At 47.4% G+C, this 22,450-nt stretch overlaps 1 protein-coding gene and 1 long non-coding RNA gene across 4 annotated transcripts in view; one reads left to right on the top strand and one right to left on the bottom strand.

Annotated features, from left to right (window-relative positions):
* Positions 1 to 628: 628 nt before the first annotated feature.
* The window catches only part of EFL1 (elongation factor like GTPase 1), a 115,221-nt gene continuing 93,399 nt past the window's right edge, over positions 629 to 22,450 (bottom strand). For all 3 annotated transcript variants that reach the window (XM_070617080.1, XM_070617089.1, XM_070617099.1), the window contains 3 exons: positions 18,465 to 19,426; positions 9,970 to 10,154; positions 629 to 896 (listed from right to left, as the gene is read on the bottom strand). In XM_070617080.1, the coding sequence (XP_070473181.1) occupies positions 708 to 896; positions 9,970 to 10,154; positions 18,465 to 19,426 (1,336 nt within the window). In that variant the 3' untranslated portion in view covers positions 629 to 707. The remainder of the gene's footprint in view (positions 897 to 9,969; positions 10,155 to 18,464; positions 19,427 to 22,450) is intronic.
* LOC139082977 (uncharacterized) lies at positions 1,765 to 11,280 on the top strand. Its single transcript, XR_011539399.1, has 3 exons — positions 1,765 to 1,904; positions 9,469 to 11,092; positions 11,190 to 11,280. It is a non-coding gene; the product is annotated as an uncharacterized lncRNA (long non-coding RNA).

The raw sequence follows: 22,450 nt of genomic DNA, 5'->3' as shown, positions 1-22,450 counted from the left end.
TTCAGTAAGGCTAAGAGGAAGCAGCCAAGAAAACTACAAATTTACCTTTTTTTTTTAAAAAAAGAAAAAGGTTTAGATCATCATTTTAACATTTATCTAAATGTGAGTGATGCAATTTACGAGTGTAAAAACACAAAGTTTAAAGGCCAACAACCGAACATTCATTGTTTTGCTGAACAAATAAACCACTAGACGAATGAGCTATAAGAGCAGCTTGGTTTTACTAATGAAAAGGCAGCGGGTCTCAAGCACATGGTCTCTCCAACACGGCTTTAACCGCTGTCATTCACTGATTCAACACGAAACATGTGCAAGTGGAGGCTGTAATCCCAGCGTGATACTGTGGTGACAGGCACAGGCGCGGCCACTCAGTGCAGGGGCCGCAGCCCCATGTCGGGTCTGCACATGGAGCCCCCAGCACTGAACAGGCCGCCGGCACCACGGCCCACATCTGACCACCGGGGGTTACACACAGGGGAGCAGTGTGTCGCACTGCAGCGTTTATAATGACTTCTTGCCTTGAACCAGCATCAACTAAAAACACTCTGGAAATGTGTTTTCTAATACCCTCCTTACAATATTTACGTGGACCAACTTTACTGAAAGTGAACGCAGAGATAACGCAGTGTAAAGAAATCGTCCCAGTGTCAAACCTGGGCGACATTTTTTAATTTATTGGAAAGAGAAGGACCCTCCAGGGGTGACAGCTACTTGTTTCTGCCGAGGGTCCTCTGCTTTTCTGCGTGCTCCACAATCTTTTCTTCCACATGAAGCCCCTTCCGCTTCCGCACAGAATTCATGTACTTCCGGGCCTGGTTCTCCGAGTCAGCCTTCTCCCCAAAGTGCAAGTATTCCTCCTCAGTGGTCGGCACCCAGAAGGGGTCGCTGGGAATGACCTTGTCAAAAAAAGGGACAGAATGTGCTAGATTAGGCAAATATCCTTTCATTTCAAACCTCAATTCACACAGTCTTAAAGAAAAAAAGTTAAGCAACGAACAGTCAAGTTTGGTATAAACAGAAGACTCGTGGGAGGGGTGAACAAAGGGAAGTCGAGTCAACAAAACTCACATATTATTCTTTGCTCAGAGTCACTGCAAAACACGAAGGAATAAAGGAAACCATTAATTTTGAATAAAGGACATCTCTCTCCCGCTGGGACAGATGTGGGGGTTGGCGTCTTTTCATTCATCTTGCCTTTGTCCACATGTAAGCACATGTTGGTGACTGAGCTTTTGCTCTGGACGTCAATGGGTATCTTGGGGAGCTGGACCTGGAGGACCAGACTTCTCCAGCCAGAGGCAGATATAAGCAGCCTCTCCTCTTTTCTCTGGCCTACGCCTACTTACTACTCTGATGGTGAGGAGGCCGAGCCCAGGGGATGCCCTGGAGGACATTTCTCTCTGAGGCTCCTCCTTGAGGGGCAGGGAAGCAGCTGAGGAAGGGGCTCAGGTCCTCTGCAGCCAAGTCGCGATGTCTCAGGAGGCAGGACCTTGACACGGACTTTCCTCGGGCCCACGCACAAGGGGCTGCCCTCCAGAACAGGATGGAGGGCTGTGCCTCTGCTCTAGGTGGTCCCCTCCGCCTGACGGGCCCCTCGTGTAGACAGAGCTCCTGAGCCTGACAGTCCTGCCTCTGTGCCCTCGCCCCTCGCTCCCCATGAGTCTGCCTGGCAACTGAGAGGAGAAGCCAATGTGGGGAGCCCGGCCTCTTCTTTTCCCCTCCCACAGGAAGCAAGCTGCCCACAGGAAACACAACCAGCCCTGTTCCTCCAGCTGTTTCCAGAGCTGACCTGCAGCAGGAGCCCGGCCTGCCCTGCCCCGGGCTCTGGAGGGGGTGCTCGGAACCCAGTGATGCCTGTGGACCAGGACCACATGCTTCAAGATTCAGCTTTGTTAGTGACAGAGGTGAGAGTCTGACCTCTATATGCTTACTCTTGCTGTTGTTGTTTCTTATTTCTTAATTGGGCAGAAAGGCCTGGTATTTATTGAGTGGCCTCAAATCCCAACACTTTCCATTTAAAATACAGAAATGAAAGAAAAATATATTTTAAAATAGTCACTTTTCAACACAAGAAAAGGAATTTCTGTGGACTGGGAAGGGAACGGTTTTTGGAGAGAGAGGAGCCCACAGCAGTAAACAGGGCACAGGCCCCGTCTGCATCCACAGGAGCCACGACAGACGTGAGCTGGGAGGCCGGGATCTCAACGCCACTTCAGATGGGCCCAACACACACTCCGGGCAGGTGGGCACCAGGACCACCCGGCTCTTCTCTGGAGCGGGAAGACATGTATCTGCCAGTGAGTCACAGACCACGAAGGAGAAGCCGTGCCGTCCTCACCTGGACATCTGAACAGAAGAGCAGGGCCGAGCAAGGGAGCTTCGCCCACCTGATGGCACCTAGGGAAGCTGGTCCCCTCCTGCCCTCGGACTGGAAGCCACGGCACGGCCTCCCCTGGGCCCCCAGCTTGCCAGCGTCCACCTTGGGACTTGGCAGCCTCCACAGCCTCGTGAGTCATTTCCCACAAGTTTCTTTCTGTACGTTCCGCTGGTTGTTTCTCTGGAGGACACTAATACACTTTTACTCTGGGGTGATGGCAACGTTTTGGAACTAGACAGAAGTGGTGGATGCATAATATTGTGAATATACTAAATGCAACAAAATTGTTCACTTTAAAACAGTACATTTTATATTATGTGAATTTCACCTCAATAAATTATTTTTTAAAACAGATGGGGTAACTTTCCAGAATATAATAAAGAGATAGAGATAAAAAAAAATATGAAAGGAAAGTTAAGAGCCATAAGACAGGTGCAGGACACGTCTCAGAGTCAGAGGCCAGAGGGCAGGAGGAACGAGTCTTCAGAGTGACCCTCTTGCGGGGCCCTGAGGAAAATGGCAGAACCACCACGCTGTGCCACACACCTGGATGGCCTGAGCTGAGGCTCCAGGATGGGAGGTGCAGGCCAGGATGGCGCTGGCCCCGAACAGAGGCTGGAAACAAAGCAGCAGCCCCGTCCCTGCGCCGAGGCAGGCAGAGACGACAGACAAGCCGGCTGCCCCCAGAAAACCTGCATGGGACGGTGACAGGCTTTGAAGCAGCAGCAACAAACGCCGGAACACAGCTTGGTGCTTTCGGTGCCAGGGGCCTCAGGGAGAACCAACAATTCCTCACCCAGTTCAACCATTGCCAAGAATAGAGAAGGCCTCTGAGCAGGGGCTGCTGGCACAGCCCCTCAACAATGGAACACCCTTAGCAAAGAGATGATGATCCCGAAGAAGGAAGAAGTGAAATTCTCAGTCTCTGTAAGAGGCCAAGCGCAGGAGCTGCCCAGGAGCAGCCCACTCGGCTCTGCTGGCGGTGGTGGGGGGGAGGGGGGAGGGGGTGTGCCTGTTCCTCACGCCACAAAACAAGGAGGAGCCAAAGGAATGAGAGGAGCAAGGTCCATGAGTCCAGGCCAGGGCAGCTCTGGACTAGCCAGGCGGGTGGGTGCCCCGTGGATTCCCGCACACCCCACCGCGTGGTCTGGGCAAGCCAGCTCACACCAGCCAGCGCCTCCGCCCCACCCGCAGGGACGTGGCACAGAAGCCCAACCGCATGGACTGCGCAAGGGTTCAGCAAGACCGCCGACTCAGGCAGCGCACTTGGAGGGCAGCAAGCACATCACCGCCCTCCCCACGCTGCTGGTCAGGGATCAGGACAGCGCCACGGGCAAGCACACTTGGATGTAAGGGAAAGGGAGGCCCAGAAGCTGGGCCGTGTCCCCAGGGCCGTGAGGAAACCGTCAGGCTGGAGCAACGGGAGCAGCGGCTCCACCAAGAGCTGTGTGCATTCTGCGCCAGCACTTGGACCCCTCGGTGTCCTGTTGCCTCTGGGGACCCTGCCCGCCCCTCCCCCCATGCCACAACCACACACAGGTGCCCTCAGAGCGAAGGAGGACGATGCTGCAGATGAGGAACCAAGTGCCATCAGGGTATAGGTTACAGAGTGACTAGCAAAGTCCCCAAGGGGCCAGCAGCAAAAGGCTCATTTCCAGAGGAGAATACAAGAAATGGCACTTAGACATGAGCCAGCAGATAGCAGGGGGAGTCAGAAGGGAGCAGGACAAGGGAGCAAAGATCATCAACTAAGGACGCCTCCTGAGGTCCATGTCTCTCTGAGCAGGAAGGACACCTGGCCCACCACGCCAGGGACATACACATGGGCGCTTCCTGTCTGGATTCCACTGAGCATCTGGCCCGGTCACTAACTGGTTCTGCGGCCTTGAGCAAGTGACATAAGCTCGCTGAGTCTCTGTCCTCTACGATAAAGCAGGCTGACCGAGGCTGCCCCAACACAAGGATCGTCCTGAGCGTCCACACGCCACCATCTCACCTGCAGCCCAAGCCCAGGGCTGGCAGCAAACTTGCTGAGGAAGCCCAGCGGGCAGGTGGTGCAGCCTGCCCCGTGAGGCAAGGACCCTGTGGACACCGCGCCAGGCTCCTAAGTCTCCTCTCCTCCCACCATGACCCTCCGCTGTGGCTCTGCTTCAGGGAGATACAAACGACTGTCTTTCCATGCGGGTGGCGCCCTCAGCCTGTACTTGGAAAGCACGTGTTGACGTGGACCCCTGCACACCTGCCTTGACTACAGAAGGCTGAGCTTCTTAAGAAGATGGGCGTTTCCTCCCTGTCCTGCACATTTGAGCCCCTGCACAAGCAGATGGGGAGACTGCACACCTCCGAGAAAGGCTGACAAGGCGCCTGAGCAGTAAGAGGTGCTGCTGGCCCAGAAGTCCGCACACACTGGTGAGTGCACTGGGGGTGCAGAGGGGCCGCAGACGCAGGGGCAGGATGCAGGCAGTCGTGGGTCGGGATTCTCTGCTGGAGACAAATGACCAACATGAGAGACTCCTGAAATTGGCTGGGCCACCAAACCAGCCCTAAGGGTCCGAGAGGACTGGACCAGACAAGGTGCTTCACGTGGCAAAGACCAGTGACGATGCAGAGGGCCCTTCTCCCCTCCCCACCATGCAGTCACAGAAGGCCCATCCTTCTCAGAGAGGGTAAGGGAGACAGCCAGAACAGAACACTTCCCTGGGCCATCATCCACAAAGACCACCCTGACAGAGACCATGACGTCACGAGTTGTAAGCTGGTTACTGGTGCCCTCCCCAACCAGCTGGACGATGAGCCATCATAGAATATTAAGAAGCTCCATGTTCTGAGCAGGTCTGAGTTGTGGTGAATAAATTTTTAATCTGTTCAGAAAGTGACAAGATTTTTAAAGAGAAATAAAGGAGGTGCAAGCCGACAGACCCAGACTGGCTAATCTAAGACCAGGGTCCTTGTTTCAAAAATATAAGACCCAGGTGTTTCAAAACGGTCCAGCTCTGCCTGAGCCTCAGCACACACGACTGAGGCTTGCTCAGTGTGCTTCCTGAGCGCCAGGACTCTGCCCTCACCTCCGTCTGCCCAGCGAAGCCCTCAGGGGACTCGTTCCTGCCCCCCACCCTGTGGGCTTCCTCTGCCTCAGCCACGGGTGCTGTGTTGCGGCCCCTCCCCATGCTGGCCTCTGTGCAGACGTCTTGAAGCCTCTTCCTCAACACACCCAACCAAGTCTCAGAACAGAGCGGAGGGAGCCACGTCTGCCCGGGTAGGCTCATTTTGACTTTCCTTAGTGGGGCAACGAGGCGGCGACCCCCAAGGGCATCCAGGTTGTGCTCTGCAGAAAGGGCCCTGGGGGCCACGGAGCAGGGCGTGCTAGCAGCCTGGAGGAAAAGGCACTTTTCTCTGGCCGGCTCACTCAGGATCCACGTGCCCACCGTGGAGGGGTGTATGCAACCCCACAGCTGGAGAGGTGGCACTTTCTAACTCAGGAAGGCACAGCGCTGGCTGTTGGCCTGGGCGTTAAAAAAAAAAATGTCTAGAAGGAGAAAGCTGTGGGAGCTACATTTCAATGTTTTGCCCAGTTTTCACTATGACTCCGGCTGGCAGGTGAGAAACACCAGGTCCAGAACAGCCTTCCTGGGCGCTCCTGCAGCCTATGCGACCTGCAGCCCAGCCGCGGTGGGGGGTCTCGACAGTAACCGGTGAACCTCCAGGTTACACTGGCACCCATGCCGAACAGCACCGGGTGGTAATATCTTTCTTTCTGTGCCTCTTATCAGCTCCTTTTCTTCCTTTTTATAGAAGGTAAAACATTGAAAGAGAAATTAGGAGATTGCTGACTTCAAAGGTTTCCTCATGGAAAACGACTCTAAGTTTATTTTCTCTATTTTTTGAAGGAGCTTCTCTCAGAAGCTCTTGGTAAATGACGTGATGTGGCAGAATACCAATGAGAAAAGCACCGTGGAGGGAGAGCCAGGTCTCAGCCGTGTTATTTCTACCCTAACTATGGGGGAACCGAGATGGCCAAGAACGTCAGGTCAATGACATTTAAGGATAAAGGAGTTTTCAAGACTTTCAAAAACCTGAAGCTTTGGGGAACAGCACCACGACAGGTGGCCAAGGGATGACAGGAGGACGGCAGCAAACTTTACGTGACTAGATTTTTCTCTGAAGTTATTTATGAAGAGACATTTTTAATAACAAGCTATAACCAGGCCAGAAACTAACCTTTTTAAAACTACTAAGTATGTAGGATTAATTTTCGCTTCTTTTGGTTTAATTTTGAGAGAGAAAAGAGACTGAAAATTTTCACATTAACAGAAACTGCCTATTTGGTAAAAACGTGCTGTTTTTATCCTAGTTGTTCCTAAACACCCATCCTCCCCTGTCTTTGGTGACAGGTGTTTCAGGCGGGCACACAGGCCACCTGGGTCCCGGGGAGCAAAGCACACTTGTCTAGAGAGCCGGATAGTAGACATTTTAGTGTGCGGGCCATAGGTCTCTGTCACAACTACTCAATTCTGCTTGAAACTGGCCACAGAAAATATGTAAATGAGTGGGTGTGGCCACATCCCGGTACATTTTATTTATCAAGATAAACAGGAAACAGGCCACAGTCTGCCGACCTCTGATCCAGTCAAGGCTACACTTCCTGCCTCCTTGTGAGGTGGGGCCATCTTAGACGTGGGGCAACAGGACCAGGTGAAGTGACTTCTTCGACACCCAGTTCATGTCCTTAAAGGGAAGGACTATGCCCTGCTCTTCCCATTCCCCGTTCTTACTGGCTGGAACACAGACGTGATGGTGGGAGGTGAACGGCCACTTTGGACCATCAGTAGAAGCCAACTGTTGACAAAGGCAGCAAACCAGAAGGAGCCTGGGCCCCACCACAGCGAGCCACAGCAGCCCTGGGCCACCTCCACAGCCTCGAGAGCCTTCTGCCTTACGTGAGCTGCTCTATTTTGAGATCCCTTCCATGGAGGAGTCTTACATGTTTCCTAACCAATATATTTGCCAATTAGGAAATGATCAGAACTTTATAGATTTTCTAAAGTGTGCTTTATAAAATCACTTTCAAGAATAAGACTGACTTTAAAATGATGAGGTATTTTTAACAAACAACAGGAGATATAAGTTTTCCAATAACAACACCATCACAACAGCTGCTAACAGCTCCTCCAGATCTGGATCCCAGAGAATCCCAGGGCTCATTCACCTACACCCCCTTTGCTCTGACCAGACACTGTAACCCAGTTTTTGCACCAGCGCTGATCAAGGCCGTCTTCCCGAGATGGACGACGTGCCATCTCTCAGACGTGCAGAAGCACAAGCTGCAAGCTCTGAAGGAGCTTCACGGAACAGCAGTACTGAGGAGGAACGCGTCCTCCTCTCCAGGTCATCACTTTCTCCTCTCCAGGTCATCACTTTGAAGTGGAACACATCTCCCTGCGGTTCTAAATGTCACTTAGCCACACTGCCCTGGAACCACGTCGGTCACTGAAACCCAGGGCAGAGGACGCCAGTGGTGTTTCTCATTAGGAACATCGGTAACGTATTTACACGACAGACACTGTTGTTATTATTCAGGAGCTGCCTCTATAAATCCCATCCTTCTATTTCTTACTGGTTTGTGTTCTTACGTGACAGTTGAGTGCCAAAAACCCAAAACTAAAAAGCCAGAAGTTTGGATAAGTGAGAGATTACTACCCATGAGCTTGGGGATTAACGAATAATTTAAATGTCTGGAGCTACTGTTTTCCACATAATGAAATACAGTAACGATACCAATCAGATATAAGCCAGTAAAACCATCAAAACATCATTTGGTTTCTAGACAAAGATACAAAACACAAGAAAAACTTCACAGTAAATCACTGTTAAATCGTAGTTTGTACTGACAAAAAAAGGTAGCCTAAATTGGAACACTGACTTTGGCTAGATCAAGCATTAAGAACGTGACTTTTTTTTTAAGAAGAAGGAGATACAACTGAGTGTTTCGGACTAGCAACTTCACTTGTATCAATTCAGACATGAACTTGCACGTTAAAATTAAATTTGCCCTGGGGCTGGCCCCATGGCCGAGTGGTTAAGTTCGCGTGCTCCGCTACAGGCGGCCCAGTGTTTCGTTAGGCCGAATCCTGGGCGCGGACATGGCACTGCTCATCAGACCACGCTGAGGCGGCGTCCCACATGCCACAACTAGAAGGACCCACAACGAAGAATACACAACTATGTACAGGGGGGGCTTTGGGGAGAAAAAGGAAAAAATAAAATCTTTAAAAAAAAAAAAAAATTAAATTTGCCCTGCCCCAAGTCAATTTTCCTGAAATGTCACCTTTCTTTACTTTGCCGATTCACTTGACTATAAAATTCATTTTAAAAAGAAAGTTCTCCTCAATTATTCCCATTCTCCCTTATTGTCTAAATTTAAACTATTCATTTGGAGTATTCTAGAGAAAGGGACTCATCTGGCTAAAGGAAGTGAGAGAAATAACAACAGCTTAGCACTGAACCTTAACCACGGGTTTAGGGGAAAACCCTGGACCACCGGCGTGAAGCCCAGTGCAGTGCCACATGCCGAGGGCAGGCCAAGCGAGCGTGGCGGAGACTCCGAGAATGACACAAGGGAACCAGCTTCACTCTGGGGCCACCAGTGCTGGGCGCCAGGCTGGACACTCCCCACGCCGTCTCACAGTGCAGCAAACTCAGCGAAGTCCCAGTTTGTCCACAGCAGGTGCAGAGTTAGAATTCCACACCAGGACCCTCCAACCCCAAAGTCAGCGCTCCTCCCGCTAAACCGCAAACCTCCATGGCAAAAGCGGACGAGGGGAAGTCATTAGAGTCCCTGTAAGCGCAGATGGCAGAAGCTGTGATCCTAAAACGACCTTTCTACTCACACCGACCGTCCCTGATGACAGGTTTCGACTGGAAGCATCGCAAACTGCCTCTCGCACGTGCCCTCCACGTCCCTCGCGGCCTCTCCTCTCTCTGGAGGGCCAGCGTCTACCCCGTCATGAATGCTGTTCAGGAGGGCGGCCCCTCTTGTTGTTACTTTCCCCTCTCAGTTAAAAAACGTGTTCACTTCTTTTCTTCTCTCCCAGCCACGCAGATCTTTCAGTCTTCGTTTCTGATTACTGACGAGGCTGCCTTCTCACCACCTTTGCCGACACCGACAACAAAGGGCTTCCATGAGCCGCTTCACCCCACACCTGAAGGCCGTGGAAACCTGGCGTCTCCATAGCGGGGACCGGAGAATATGCAAAACATAACCGTCCCCTTCTAAATACTGGAAATATTTTTCCCCCAATAGAAAAGTTCCTTAAAGTTTCACTTTCGAAATGTGTGGTTTTCTTTTAAAAATCTAAAATATACCCTTAGAGTGGAAAAAAGGATGACACATTGTGTCTTAACACAGAGAAGGAAGGCACACGTGTGTGTTACAAATCACATCCGGTCTCAGGATCACGCAACCTGGACGAGAAGCCTCTGCCTGGCGGGCGCAGATGCAGAATGCTGATGGCACGTAAGGCGGCCTGCTCCCCCGGCGTCACCGCTAGAAGCACACCCGCAGCGAGAACGGAGGACAGGCCGTGGGCTCTTACCTCCCAGTGGCTGAACACCAGCTGCGGGCTGGCCAGGCCGCTCGTCCTCTTCCTGATCTCATCCGCAAAGCCGAAGCTCTCAGCCACCGGCAGCACCGCCTTGATGGTGAACACGTCCGTCCCCTCCTTCATCTCCTCCTGAAGTACCCGACCTTCCCTCTTCGACAACACGGCGTAGACCCGACCTGCAAAGCCACAGAGCCTGTAAATTTCCTGACCCGTCATGTGTCTCCAGCCACATGAAGATGCGACTACTCACGCACTCTGTCACGATCCACTCACGAGCAACTCTGTTACCAATGATTCTGGTTTACAAAAGCATGGAGACTTTTTCTTAAAGAGTTTACTTGAAAAGTAAAGCATGACAGTTATAGAAAAATTAGAGATAAAATGTGCAATCCCCTCAAACTGCCTCCCCCAAAGGCAAGCCCTTCAACACAGCAGGAGAAGCCGGAGACTTTTAAAAGGACGCTTTGAGGCAGTTTTATCCATGAGCTGTCTTTGGGTATGAAATCCAATGAGAGGAGTGTGACTGAGCTCCATAAATATTATAATTGTAATAATTATGAGACATTACTAATGTGGCGATGATAATTATGATGATGACATAGGCTATTTGGGTCTAGTAAGCAAACAACTGGCACAATGACATTTTTATACTAAAAATTAAAACCACACATATAAATGCTTGCTCATATTTTCTAACTGACGATATTTAAGTGGCACAAGCGTGAGAGTTTTATTCCCCTGAAAAGTGACCGTCTTGGGACCTTCAGTGTCTGCGAACAGTCTCTATTGCCACGCCACAAGGATTTGAACAAATTCTCTGGGCTAACACTTGCACTTCGCCTTTCGGCACAATTCTGCTCACACCCAGGAGGGAGATGGCCCCCTACTGGCTCTGGGTGGCGCCTCCGGGTACTCAAAGCTTCCTCCCAACCAGTAAGCACAACGGACTCTGCAAGAGCAGATGGACTGAAACGCACAGACAGCTGTGAGGAACTCGCTGCGGGTGGCAGACATGCACACTGAAGCGCCTTCCCCACCACTCAGAGCAATGCTCTAGTCACCTAAGTGACCTGGGAACACCTCACCCTTGGAAGCTGAAGCACTGCCGTGAGGGGTAAGTCTCCCCACTGAGTCCTGGGCTCTCCTCCTAAGCAAAAGGGTGATGACCTGTCGTGCCTGCACCACCTTTGCTTGTTTATTTTTTAAACTAGGAACTGAGGACACAGCGCAAAACTGTCTGACTTCCAGCCTTTCTCTCTGACTCAGATGTCCCCCTGGCGGTGGTGATTAAGAAGGATAAAGGTAAGCAAACGGCAGGAAGCACATGTGTCTCAGGGTCTTAGGAAAAAACCCTAAAAACTCTGGCGGGCCTCCCTCCCTCTGCTCCCCGTTCAGCTGAAAAACAAACTACAAATTCCGCGAGAGCTGAGAGGCACCAAGTTACTGTCTCTGCCCTCGCTGGCCGCCACTTTCTCCCCACATCTCCCATGGGGCAGCTTCTCGCCGCCTCGCTGTGTGCTCTTTCTCAACTCCCAGGCTCCATGGGTTGCCCTGCGCTCCATTAAACCTGTTTCCTTGAACTTCATGGTAATTTTCGTATCGCAAATGCCTTTTCTCGGTATTCGTTCTCCACCATCGCTCTGTGGTTTCTGAAGCTGCTGATCAACAGCTCCTCTGACAGCTCCCCAATCTTAGCGTTACCCTCCTCGGACCCCCGGCCCCCTGACCATCCTTGCACCGTTTACTTCAGTAACTATTAAAGGGATAATGTCTTCCTAAGAGCAGTCTTTGAGGCTCCACACCCTTCTCTGAACAGACTCTTCGTGCAGAGAGCCAACTCCTTTCTCAGGTCTGTGGACTGAACGATTGATTTCATGCCTGCAGCTGCTGAGACTCTATTTCTAAGCCAGGCCCCTCACTCGACCTCCAATCCCTGGAGGATGCCTGCCAGGGAGGCTGCACCGTGGAGCCTGACTCCCTTCCAAACCCAACATGGCTAAGATAAAGCACATTACCTACGGCAAAAGCAGCTCCACTCTCCCAGTTCTGAACGGTCATTTCCCCTGTCGCTCATTCTGTTCAGTCACAGAACAGTGGGTTAGAAGGGGACTTGAGGGTGAACAAGCTCTGCCAGAGTACACATTTAAACTCTGCTGCAGACTTCAAAACTCACTTCCTCCCAGGGCAGCCCATCCCACTTCTGGAACACCCTAACTGGCAGATAATTCCTGAGCCCCTTATCTGCTCCCCTGAAGTTTCTAACCGTTGGTTCTAGTTTTTGTCACATGGGACAAGGTTAGTCCCTCTTCCACAGATCAGCCTTTAGGCTATTCAAAGACAGCTGTGCAGCCTTCTCTGCTCCCATCTAAATACCTCCAATCTTTCTAGGACACGACCTTTCTTTCCTGTTCCATCCTGACAACTTTCCTATCTGAACTGCTATGATTTCCTTACATCCGTCTTGGAATGTGGTACCCAGAACTGAAAACAATACTGTAGGCACAGTCTGAAAAGCAGAACAATTATTATCTTTATGAATGATCTCCTTTAGGCTATAGATTATTTGCCTGAGATTTATACGAGGGGAAAAACACTCTAAAAGCTGACACCAGCAATCTTTATCTACTCTGCTACCTTACTCTAGGAAAAGTTTTAAGGTGGTTTATGGAAGTCAATACCAACAACGGGGTGGGGCAGCAGGAGGAACGAGTAAACGGAGGCACACGACTGAGGGGCCAGAGGCCAGCCGCCGACGGCCCTGGGGTGAGGCCAGCAGCTCCACCACCTCCTTCCCGCCAGCAGGCTTGGATCAATAACTGTAACCGAAACTGAATGTAATTAATCATGCAACTTTTAAGCCATTCAATTTTAATTCCACTAAAACTAAATCCTAAAACTGGGGCACAGTGATGGATCACCGAACAAAGGAAAACAGCTACAATACGACCTTCCAAATGCGCTGGGCTCTCCCGACAGGCGCTCCCAGCACTGGGATGCGTTCGGAGACCCTCAACCTGCTGCTGTTCCCTGAGAAATCGGTGTGCCCCGTCAACCAGCACTTCTGCTCCGTGGCCTCTGACTGTGAATGCTGGGTACCCCTCAACCGGCGTCTGTTCCACCATCACACCTCAGTCACGTGCAGCCAGCTGAGTAATAAATACTTTGATGGAACAAGGATAACTAGGTAAGGACCCAAATTTAACAAGACACAAGCTAGCACAGTAAACACAAGGTTTTACAGTTGGGTTCAACCAACCAGGTGTCCAGGATTAGAGAGAGAATGCCGACAGAAGTTCCTCTAAAGCAAACTATGAATGAGTCTCCTTGGAGCTCAAAGCAGCCTCCAGCGTGTGGGACAGAAAAAGCCAATGTAACACTTAGTTGCTGAACTCAAAATTATTCCATTAAAGCCCATTTCAAAGTACTATCACTTTCAAAAGACCCACCCTGTTTCAAATTTTGCTAATCCAAATTTCTTATAAAATTTCACTGGAAAACCATGTTTATTCACTAAATTCAACTGTATTTTACTTTCTAATTGTTTTACACAATTAAGCTTTGTCACCTTAACTCATCTCTCAAGAAGGAATCACAATGAGCATGGTGTGGCATATACCACTTAATACATTTCTGTTAAATTGAATTATGAAATGCTGATGAAATGTAAAAAGAACCCCAAGTGTAGAATAAGAAAAGGTTCTTAAAAGGAAACAACGAAACCTATTTAAGAATGTTTCTGATGCATTAAGGCACACACATTCTAACAATGCAAGCATTTACTCCTGTATATAAAAACAGAAGAACTACAGTAAGAGGAGCTGTGATTAAAACTCTGCCTAATACTGTCAAACAGAAAAAGATTTTTATATGTGAAGTTATTCCCAGAGACAAGAACAATGACGAGCAAGAATAAAAAGAGTTAATAGGTTAGAAGAAGAAATATTAAAAGAGACCATCTACCAGTCACATGACAATGAATTAAAAACACAAACCAATTCTGATGTCCATTTAAGGCACTTATCACGGGTAAAAAATAATGATAGAACCACACCTTTGGAAAGTCGATATTACAAGTAAAGAGCGTCATTTTTTGGGGATTATTTCCCCAGATAAAATGATTTTGAGAGGAGTATTTTTCTACAAAATTTCCCATTTTGACCATAAGCAATTCTATCCATATATATAATGATTTCTTGTAACAATCTGTGTAAAAAGAACTAAGTTTTAAAAAGAGACTAAGGGAATTCACTTTTGCTAAATAAAAAAGAACTTGTCTTTTCACTTGTCTTGTGCCGGCTCTTGGAGAATTAAAGTAACTATCAGCAGAGTCTGAAGTCTTCTTGGAAGATCGCCACCCAAGCAGGAAGCAAAAGGCCTTGGAGATATAAAGGTCTCTTCACTTCTTTCAGTTAAAAGTGGTGATTTAGAAAGAAAGAGGAAAACACGAGAAGCAACCAGCTTCCACCCTGACGGATCCTGGGCACTAGAAATTGGCTGTCATCACCAGAGCCCCTCAAAGCAATGAGAACGAGCTCAGGGAGGAGATTTTCCAAGCTAAGCAAGAGGGCTTCAAACCAATTCAGGAAAACAGAATCCTAGACCAAATCTAAACATAGGCCCTCTGTAAGGCAGTGGTTGTGGCAGCCATCACACAATCACTGCATGGTCTCTGAGAAACGGGTTAAGATGGCTGCCCAGCGACAATGGCACAGAGACTGCACAGTAACGATCCACATGCACACAGCTGCCACCCCCAGGGGTCAAGGAGGCCCAGCACAGTGGGATCTGTACCTGGATAAGACAAGGCAAAGACATACCTTGCTCCTAAGAGAGAAGAGGACAAATAACCCTGAGGGTTAAGATATGCATCTCTTCCTAGAAAGCGCCAGAGCTGAGTCTGACAGTGCCAGGATGAAAACAAAAGGACAGGATGGCAAGCGCTGTTTCGAGGAACCGTCCTAGGGCTGCCTGGTCACAAGCAGGGTCCAGGTGGTGATTTCTCAATAGAAATGAGAAAATGGGCCCAGAGGGTTGACTCAACAAAGGTGACTCAAGAGTCTGCTGGGAGTTTCCGTCTGATAATCACCAAGAGCTGATCCTGGCTTCACATGTTGTGCTGAAAATTTGTCTTCTCAGAGAGCAAAGGACAAATGCCACCCCAAATGGATAACATAGGAAAGATGGCAATTTGGGGAGGAAATATGTGTTCCTTGGGACTCCAAGGGAGGGAAAGGATAGGCATAGATGTAGATGGACCCTGGACTTCAGGAGGGATCATTTCACATACATAAAGGAAAAGAAACAAAACCACCCCGGTTTTAGGATAACAAACCCTAAGATAAAATTCCTTTCGGGAATAACAGGAGTCTGAAATATCAATCATGAATTAACCCCATGAGAGAAAAAAGGAGGAGAGACACTAGCCCACCAAAATACGGCAGGAGCTTCACAATAAATCTATTGAGTCCTGGAAGGCACTCTGTTGTATCTTCCAACTCCCATTTTAAAAGGACACACACAGCAGACGGAAGAAGGGGACCCCAACTAAGGGTAGATCAACAGCATGTCCAGGATGTTAAAAACTAGAAGAAGCTAAGTCTACCAACATAACAGAGCTCACGACAACAAGAGAGTCTTTTCCACTACTTTCGGAATAAGAATGAGACATACCTACTACAGTGAGAAGCCAGTGTAATGGTAACAGAACAGCAGGAAAGCAGGGTTGGTTCTCAGCACCCAGGTACCTGCGTTCTCTTCTGTAAGGACTGTAGCAGGCAGAACAAACACAGCAGACACTGAGTTCGAAACAGCTGAGAAGCGGATGAGCAAAGACCTGGCCTTCTTAAAGGAGCTCGTCTCCAGGACCAGAATTATATCTCACGGTCCGAAACAAATTTGCCCTTTTGAGAAATTATGGGTAGCAGGGTAGCTGCCAAACTACACCTAAAAGGTAAATGATAAGTTTATTTTTTGAGGATAAAAACACTGGATTCCATAAGCTGCAGACTAGAAAGCCACTTGCTAATTTCCTGTAGAATTTTAAGAACACAATACAAAGATCTGTACATACTTACATAAGCATGAGGTAAACCTCCGGAGATGACAAGGACTTTCTAAGACAAAATCCATCCACCTAAGCTTATTTCCTCTTCTAACGTGCTGGTTACGTCGATAGTTGGGAATGCTTTACGCATAAAGGACCTTAACTTCATCAAAACATGCGATTCACTGCTTACTGAGTGTGACCAGAGAAGAAAAGTTCACATGAAAAAAAGGGATCAGGGGCCGGCCCCGTGGCTGAGTGGTTAAGATCACAGGCTCCACTTCAGCGGCCCAGGGTTTCACCGGTTCGAATCCTGGGCACGGACATGGCACCGCTCATCAGGCCATGCTGAGGCGGCATCCCACATGCCACAACTAGGAAGACCCACAACTAAAAATATACAACTATGTACCGGGGGGCTTTGGGGAGAAAAAGGAAAAATAAAAATCTTAAAGGAAAAATAAAAAAGGAATCAATGCATTAAGATCATGGTGTTGGGACTTCTTTCTCTCAGCATTAAAAAAACCAAAAAAGTTCCTTCACTATTGTCGTAATGTTTATTACATAATATATATATCCTAAGGAAAAAATTAATTGTTTAGGTCCAGTTTACTCATACACAAATATAGGAGTTCTGGTGGGCCTACATCATTTCAATCACTGAAATTTGGATTTGGCTTTTTGGGAAACAAAAGGGGAAGACATAACTTATTTAAAAAAACAAATGGAGCTGATCCTGACTTTTCACAAGTCAATGACAAGATGCAGCGGCTAAACTGCATTAAAGAACGTGGTACCACGTTCGGGAGGTGACAGTGCGTCTGCGTCCTGCACTGGTCAGAGGACATCTGAGGCGCTGTGTTCAAATGCCGTTGCTTTACTCAAGGGGGAGGCTGACCAAATAAAGTGCGTCCAAAGGACAGCAACCGGAATGCGGGAAGGGCACAAAAAGTCCTATCATGAATAATAACTGAAGAATCTGGAGCGCTTTCTCCAGGATATAAGACTAGAAAAATAACGCTGTCCCCAAATATATAAAGTGCTGCTGCATGAGAGAGGGGCGAATGGTGGCACCATGGCTGGACACTGGTGGGCGACAAGACTCTTAGACTCTTGGCTCACCAAAGGAAAGACGCTGTCTAACTGTGGAGCTGGCTGTGGGTGAACAGAGGATTCAAACAGAGCAGGCATCCGTCGGGGTTGGAGAGAACGGAGCAGAGCTCTGAGTCTTCAAGGGTGTGAAGGAATCAAGATTCCCTGACTGTAATTCCACCTCTGCCTCCTTGAATTGAGAAGGTTCTCCTCTGGGAACGGTCTAGACTGGTGCTCCTCAAACCAACGTATTAATTCCATGAGATGTGGATAGGCCTGCTGCATTCACACAAGGCTGAGCAACACTGCATGCACTCACAGACGTGACCCTCAGTGCACGCTGGCTGAAGGTAGCCCCACAGTAGCCAAGAGTGTGGAGCGCTCTCTCACCCAGCTGTTTCTGAGATGCTGCTGTGCACGCCCAACTAGTCTCAAGAAACCTTACTGTGAGGCAAATCTAAATTTCTTTTGGTAAGACAAAAAGACAATAATTTACATTTCTGGCTTTAGGAATTAATCAGCAAAAGAACCTTACTAAAAAAAATGTAAAATAACCACATACTGACTTGAAGGACCTGAGTGCTTGAGAAAACCTAACAATTTGGTCCACTCTCATCCGGTGCTCGATTCCCCTTTCTACCCTCACCAGTGAAACCGTTCCATGATCTCAAGAGGGTGAGAACTATTGTGCGCCAGGCACCGTTCTAGGCCCTACATTGTGTTCTGAGGCTCATCTTCACAACCTCCAGACAATTATCATCTTCCTTTCTATAGATGAAGAAAGTAAGTCTCAGGGAAGTAAACACCTGTCAAAGTCAAACAGCCACTAAGAGCCAGCGCCCCATCTCTCCTGAGATCCCCAAGGACCTTCCAACGACAGGAAAACCGGGAGTCGGATTTAATATAATGGTTAGCAATGAAAAAGGCCCCAAATAATTCTCTTCTTCAGAAAGGACCCAGAATTCCCAGAAGCCCTTTTGCGTCAGGAGCACGAGAGCGTCGCCTGGCTCTTGGATCCTGTTCAGAAGGACAGATACGCCCACTCACTTGAGGAAAGAATGCTGTGCGGGTTTGGACGGTAACATAAGCAGACAGTTTAAACCTCATATGGCAGAACTTTCTTTACAGAAAAGGGTCTGTTTGTTGCAAAAGACAGGATCAATAGTAGTCAGATGCCCCCCACCCCTCAGGATTTTAATACTTAAGGCCTCTGGGCTTTCAAAGATCTTAGTTCCTTAGTAAATTAGATGATATAGCTTCTGCAAAAAAAAAAGGCCACAGGAGTTTCAGTTTTTGCCCTAGGACTCCGTTGCTGGGGCGAGGTCTCACTGCCGGTCCCCTCCCTCCTTACCGAGCACATCACCGGTGGCCATGATGTCGCAGGTATACATGGCCGCCATGAGACGCTGTGGCTTCACCTGCAGGGCGTAGCGACATGCTTCCTTCATGGCGGCGATCAGCTGTCCCGAAAAGGGTCCGTAGCAGTCAGCGAGGGCAGGCTCTCCCTTTGGGGAAGCCCTCTTCTCAAGGGGCTCCGAGCAGCCACTTTGTGGCTGTTGGTTTTCACCTTCTCCCTGTCCCTCTTGCTCCAGATCACTTTGCTCTTGAGTCCGCTTATCACTTGCTCCTTGTTCCTCAAATTTACTCAGGTCCCATTTTTCCAGAACAAAACAGACGCCCATGAGAGGCTCCTCACACATGGGGCCAGAGAGCGTTGCCAGCTGGAAGCCACTCACGATGCTATTGCCCAAATCTCGGTATCTACTGGCTTCTTTTGAAGCCTTGCCAGCTGCGCCTGTCCAGACTGAGCTCTGAAAGTCTTCACTTTTATTTACTAATATGTTTGGCCCACATTTTCTTGGGCCAAATGACCAGATTCGGTCAACAGTGTTCCTCCACTTTCTTCCTGTTAGATGCTGCTCTAGTTTTCCTTTGAATTCCCAAATTTTCTCTTGGATCTTCTGGTGAATCATGTGAGTATTTTTACCCTCATTCAAAGACGATGTCAACTGCTCCATAGAACGAATCAAATCACTATTTTCTTCCAGAATCTGCGTGACTTCTTCTGGAAGGGGCACAGCTCGAACGTGGAGTGTGGCGAGCTTATTGGGAGTTGTGATGGTGACCAGTCCATCAGAGTCGACTGGGACTCCTTCAGGAACCTTGCTTTGATCTTCTTTTGTTTGGTGTATGACCGCAACTTTCTGTTGTCTGCCTATTTCTTCATTGACCATGTCAACTTTTGGGGGTTTTGTGATTGTTTCTCTGAATGGAATAATGGGTTCAGATACACTGATTTGAATCTTTGCAAACCTACAGACAAATTCAAGAGAAATAACAGAAGGTTATAATCAAAATGGCATCAAAACTCCCAGATAGAAATATTACGCAATGAAGATTCTGCAAAAACACAGAAATGTAAAAATTATTTTACTATGAAAGATCAGTAATTTACATTATATCAGAATTCAAAAACTGCTTCCATTCCAGATTTAGAAGACTACTGCTAATGGGAACATACCTTCAGGGAGCTCTTTGCATGTATTAGAATTTCACTGCTTTGTTCATTCTCAAAATAAATAAACCACGCATTTAGATAACAATGTTTTCAATGGAAAATAAATGTTTTAGTAAAATTTGACATATCAATTTCTTTAAAATAATATTTGCTGATTTAAGAGTCTGGAGAAGAAAAGCTCAATGACTGTAACTCTAAACAGACGAAGAATCACAGAACTTCAGGACATCCAGGCAAACCCTGACGTGTGTCCGGCTTGGGTAACGAGGCTCACAGCAAGGCCCAGCGACCCGGGAGTTTGTCCAGACCAGCACCTTCCAAAAGAACTTTCCGCAATGACGAAGATATTCACCTCAAACGTGACTACTGAGCATTTGAAATGTGGCTAGTACAACTGGGGAAATAAAATTTTACCTTTAATTAAATTTAAATGGCCACACATAGCTACTGAACATTTGAAATGTGGCTAGTGTGGCTGAGGAACTAAATTTTTAATTTTACTCAACTTTAATTTAGTTTTAAACAGCCACATGTGGCTAGTGGCTCCCGTAATGGAGGGCACAGGTCTTGAACCTCAGTCTGGCCTCTGTTTCACATGCTCTCAAGTTTAGTTTCATGCTCATTTTCTTCCAAATGAGCTATTAGCTCACAGAGGGCAGATTCTGCAAACTGGCATGGATTGATTCTGATGACAATGACACCATGCAATCTTTTTTTCTTACTGTCTGCCTACCTCATTCCCAGGTAATACTAAAGCTGGGTCTCGTCTGTGTCTGCTACTGGCATTGTGGAACATTTACGTATGTATAAATGTTCGTACATGTATGTATGTACACACATATACTGTATCTGTGTGTGTACATGTATATGTTATATGAAGTTTTGGGATCCTGGAACAATGCTTTTCCCTGGGAAATGTTATTCAATAAGGGAACCAAATACTAAAAGTAAAAGTTTTTGAAATACTTACATTTAATTCTAGATTTTTTTCTGCTTTCTACATTTTGTGGGTGTGGGGTGGCTATTTGGTTTACCTGATTTTATACTTGTTGATAAATTTGAAAACTCAATAAATGGATGGTTTTCTAAAAATAATATGTTACCAAAATTGATTTTAGAATATAGAACCTAAACAGATCACAATGTGTGGAAAAAGACAAAAATGTTGTGGGGAAAAAATTCCTTCCAAGAAAGGTTTTGGTTTGCCAATGAATTTGCTCACTTTCAAGGACTGGCTTACTTCAGGGCTACATATAGCTGCAGAATATACAATAAGATGGATGTCTACCTGACATTTTATTATTTTACAATTACTTTGATACTCAAACCTGAGAAAAACAGCATACATGGACAAAACTGTAATTCAATTTTACCTAAGAATTCAGATATAAAAACCTACGATAAAATAATGAAAAAAAAGGGGCTGGCCCCGTGGCCGAGTGGTTAAGTTCGCGTGCTCCGCTGCAGGCGGCCCAGTGTTTCGTTAGTTCGAATCCTGGGCGCGGACATGGCACTGCTCATCAGACCACGCTGAGGCAGTGTCCCACATGCCACAACTAGAAGAACCCACAACGAAGAATACGCAACTATGTACTGGGGGGCTTTGGGGAGAAAAAGGAAAAAAAATAAATAAAGTTGTTCTAAAAAAAAATAATAATAATGAAAAAAAGTAAATATGTGTGTATTTTTTATTAACCACTTATTACATATGAAGCATTGTGCTACATGTTTTACACATATTATTTCTTTAGCAGGTATATTATTATCCTCACTCTGCTGAGGAGAAAATCAGGTGAGAAAGATCAAGTAACTTCTCCAACGTCACACAGCTAGCAAGTGGAGAAGCTAGAATTCAAGCCTCAGTCTGACCTCAGAATCCATGCTCTTACCCATTATGCTACACTGAAAAATCAAATTAAACATATTAAAGGAATAATTTACCACAACACCAAGTAGCTTTTATCACAGGTTATAAAAACTGATTTGTATTAGGAGATGTCTTAAAATAACATATCGCATTTAAAAATGTCAAAGTAATCTATGTTATCATCTTGAAAAATGCTAAATTGAGAGGCTGGCCCAGTGGTGTAGTGGTTAGGTTCATGTGTTCCGCTTTGGCAGCCTGGGGTTCATTGGTTTGGATCCTGGGCACAGATCGACAAGCTGCTCATCAGGCTGTGTTGTGGGAGCATCCCACAGAGAAGAACTAGAATGACCTACAACTAGGATATACAACTACGTACTGCGGGCTTGGGGAGGGGAAAAAAACCAGGAAGATTGGCAACAGATGTTAGCTCAGGGCCAATCTTCCTCACCAAGAAAAAAAGAGCTAAATTGACATTCAACAAAATTTAATATCCATTCCTGATTTTTAAAAAAGAAAAGTATTTGAAATCTTAGGACTAGGAAAATATCTTTAAAATTATCATTTAAAAAAAATGTTCATATACTTAGAACATTCAAGAAAACCAACTGCACAGCTATTGAAACCATGAGAGTGAACACATCTATGACACTGTCCTCTTTTCATTGCATTTTAAGGTCAAAGGGCTTTCAGTCCTATTAGTCCTTCAAATTTCTGAGGTTCCCAAGAAGTCTCCTGTAGCAATCACTGATAAGATTAATTAAAACCACTCCTCCCGTGGAAGTGTGCATGGCATCACACCAGCCAAGTGCCTCAGGGCCAAGGTCCTTCCAATCCTGGCGCTGTAGAGCCCATCAGGACTTCAGGAAGAAGGCAGCAGGCTCAGACCACACTGGCGTGTCCTGTGGCCTCCTGCCACGTCTGAGCGTCACCATCTGGAGATTTGGATGCTGAC

Source organism: Equus przewalskii, chromosome 1 (assembly GCF_037783145.1).
Source record: "Equus przewalskii isolate Varuska chromosome 1, EquPr2, whole genome shotgun sequence".
NCBI lineage: Eukaryota > Metazoa > Chordata > Mammalia > Perissodactyla > Equidae > Equus > Equus przewalskii.
Note: the sequence above shows the minus strand (reverse complement) of the source record. Positions and strands in the feature narration are given on the sequence as shown.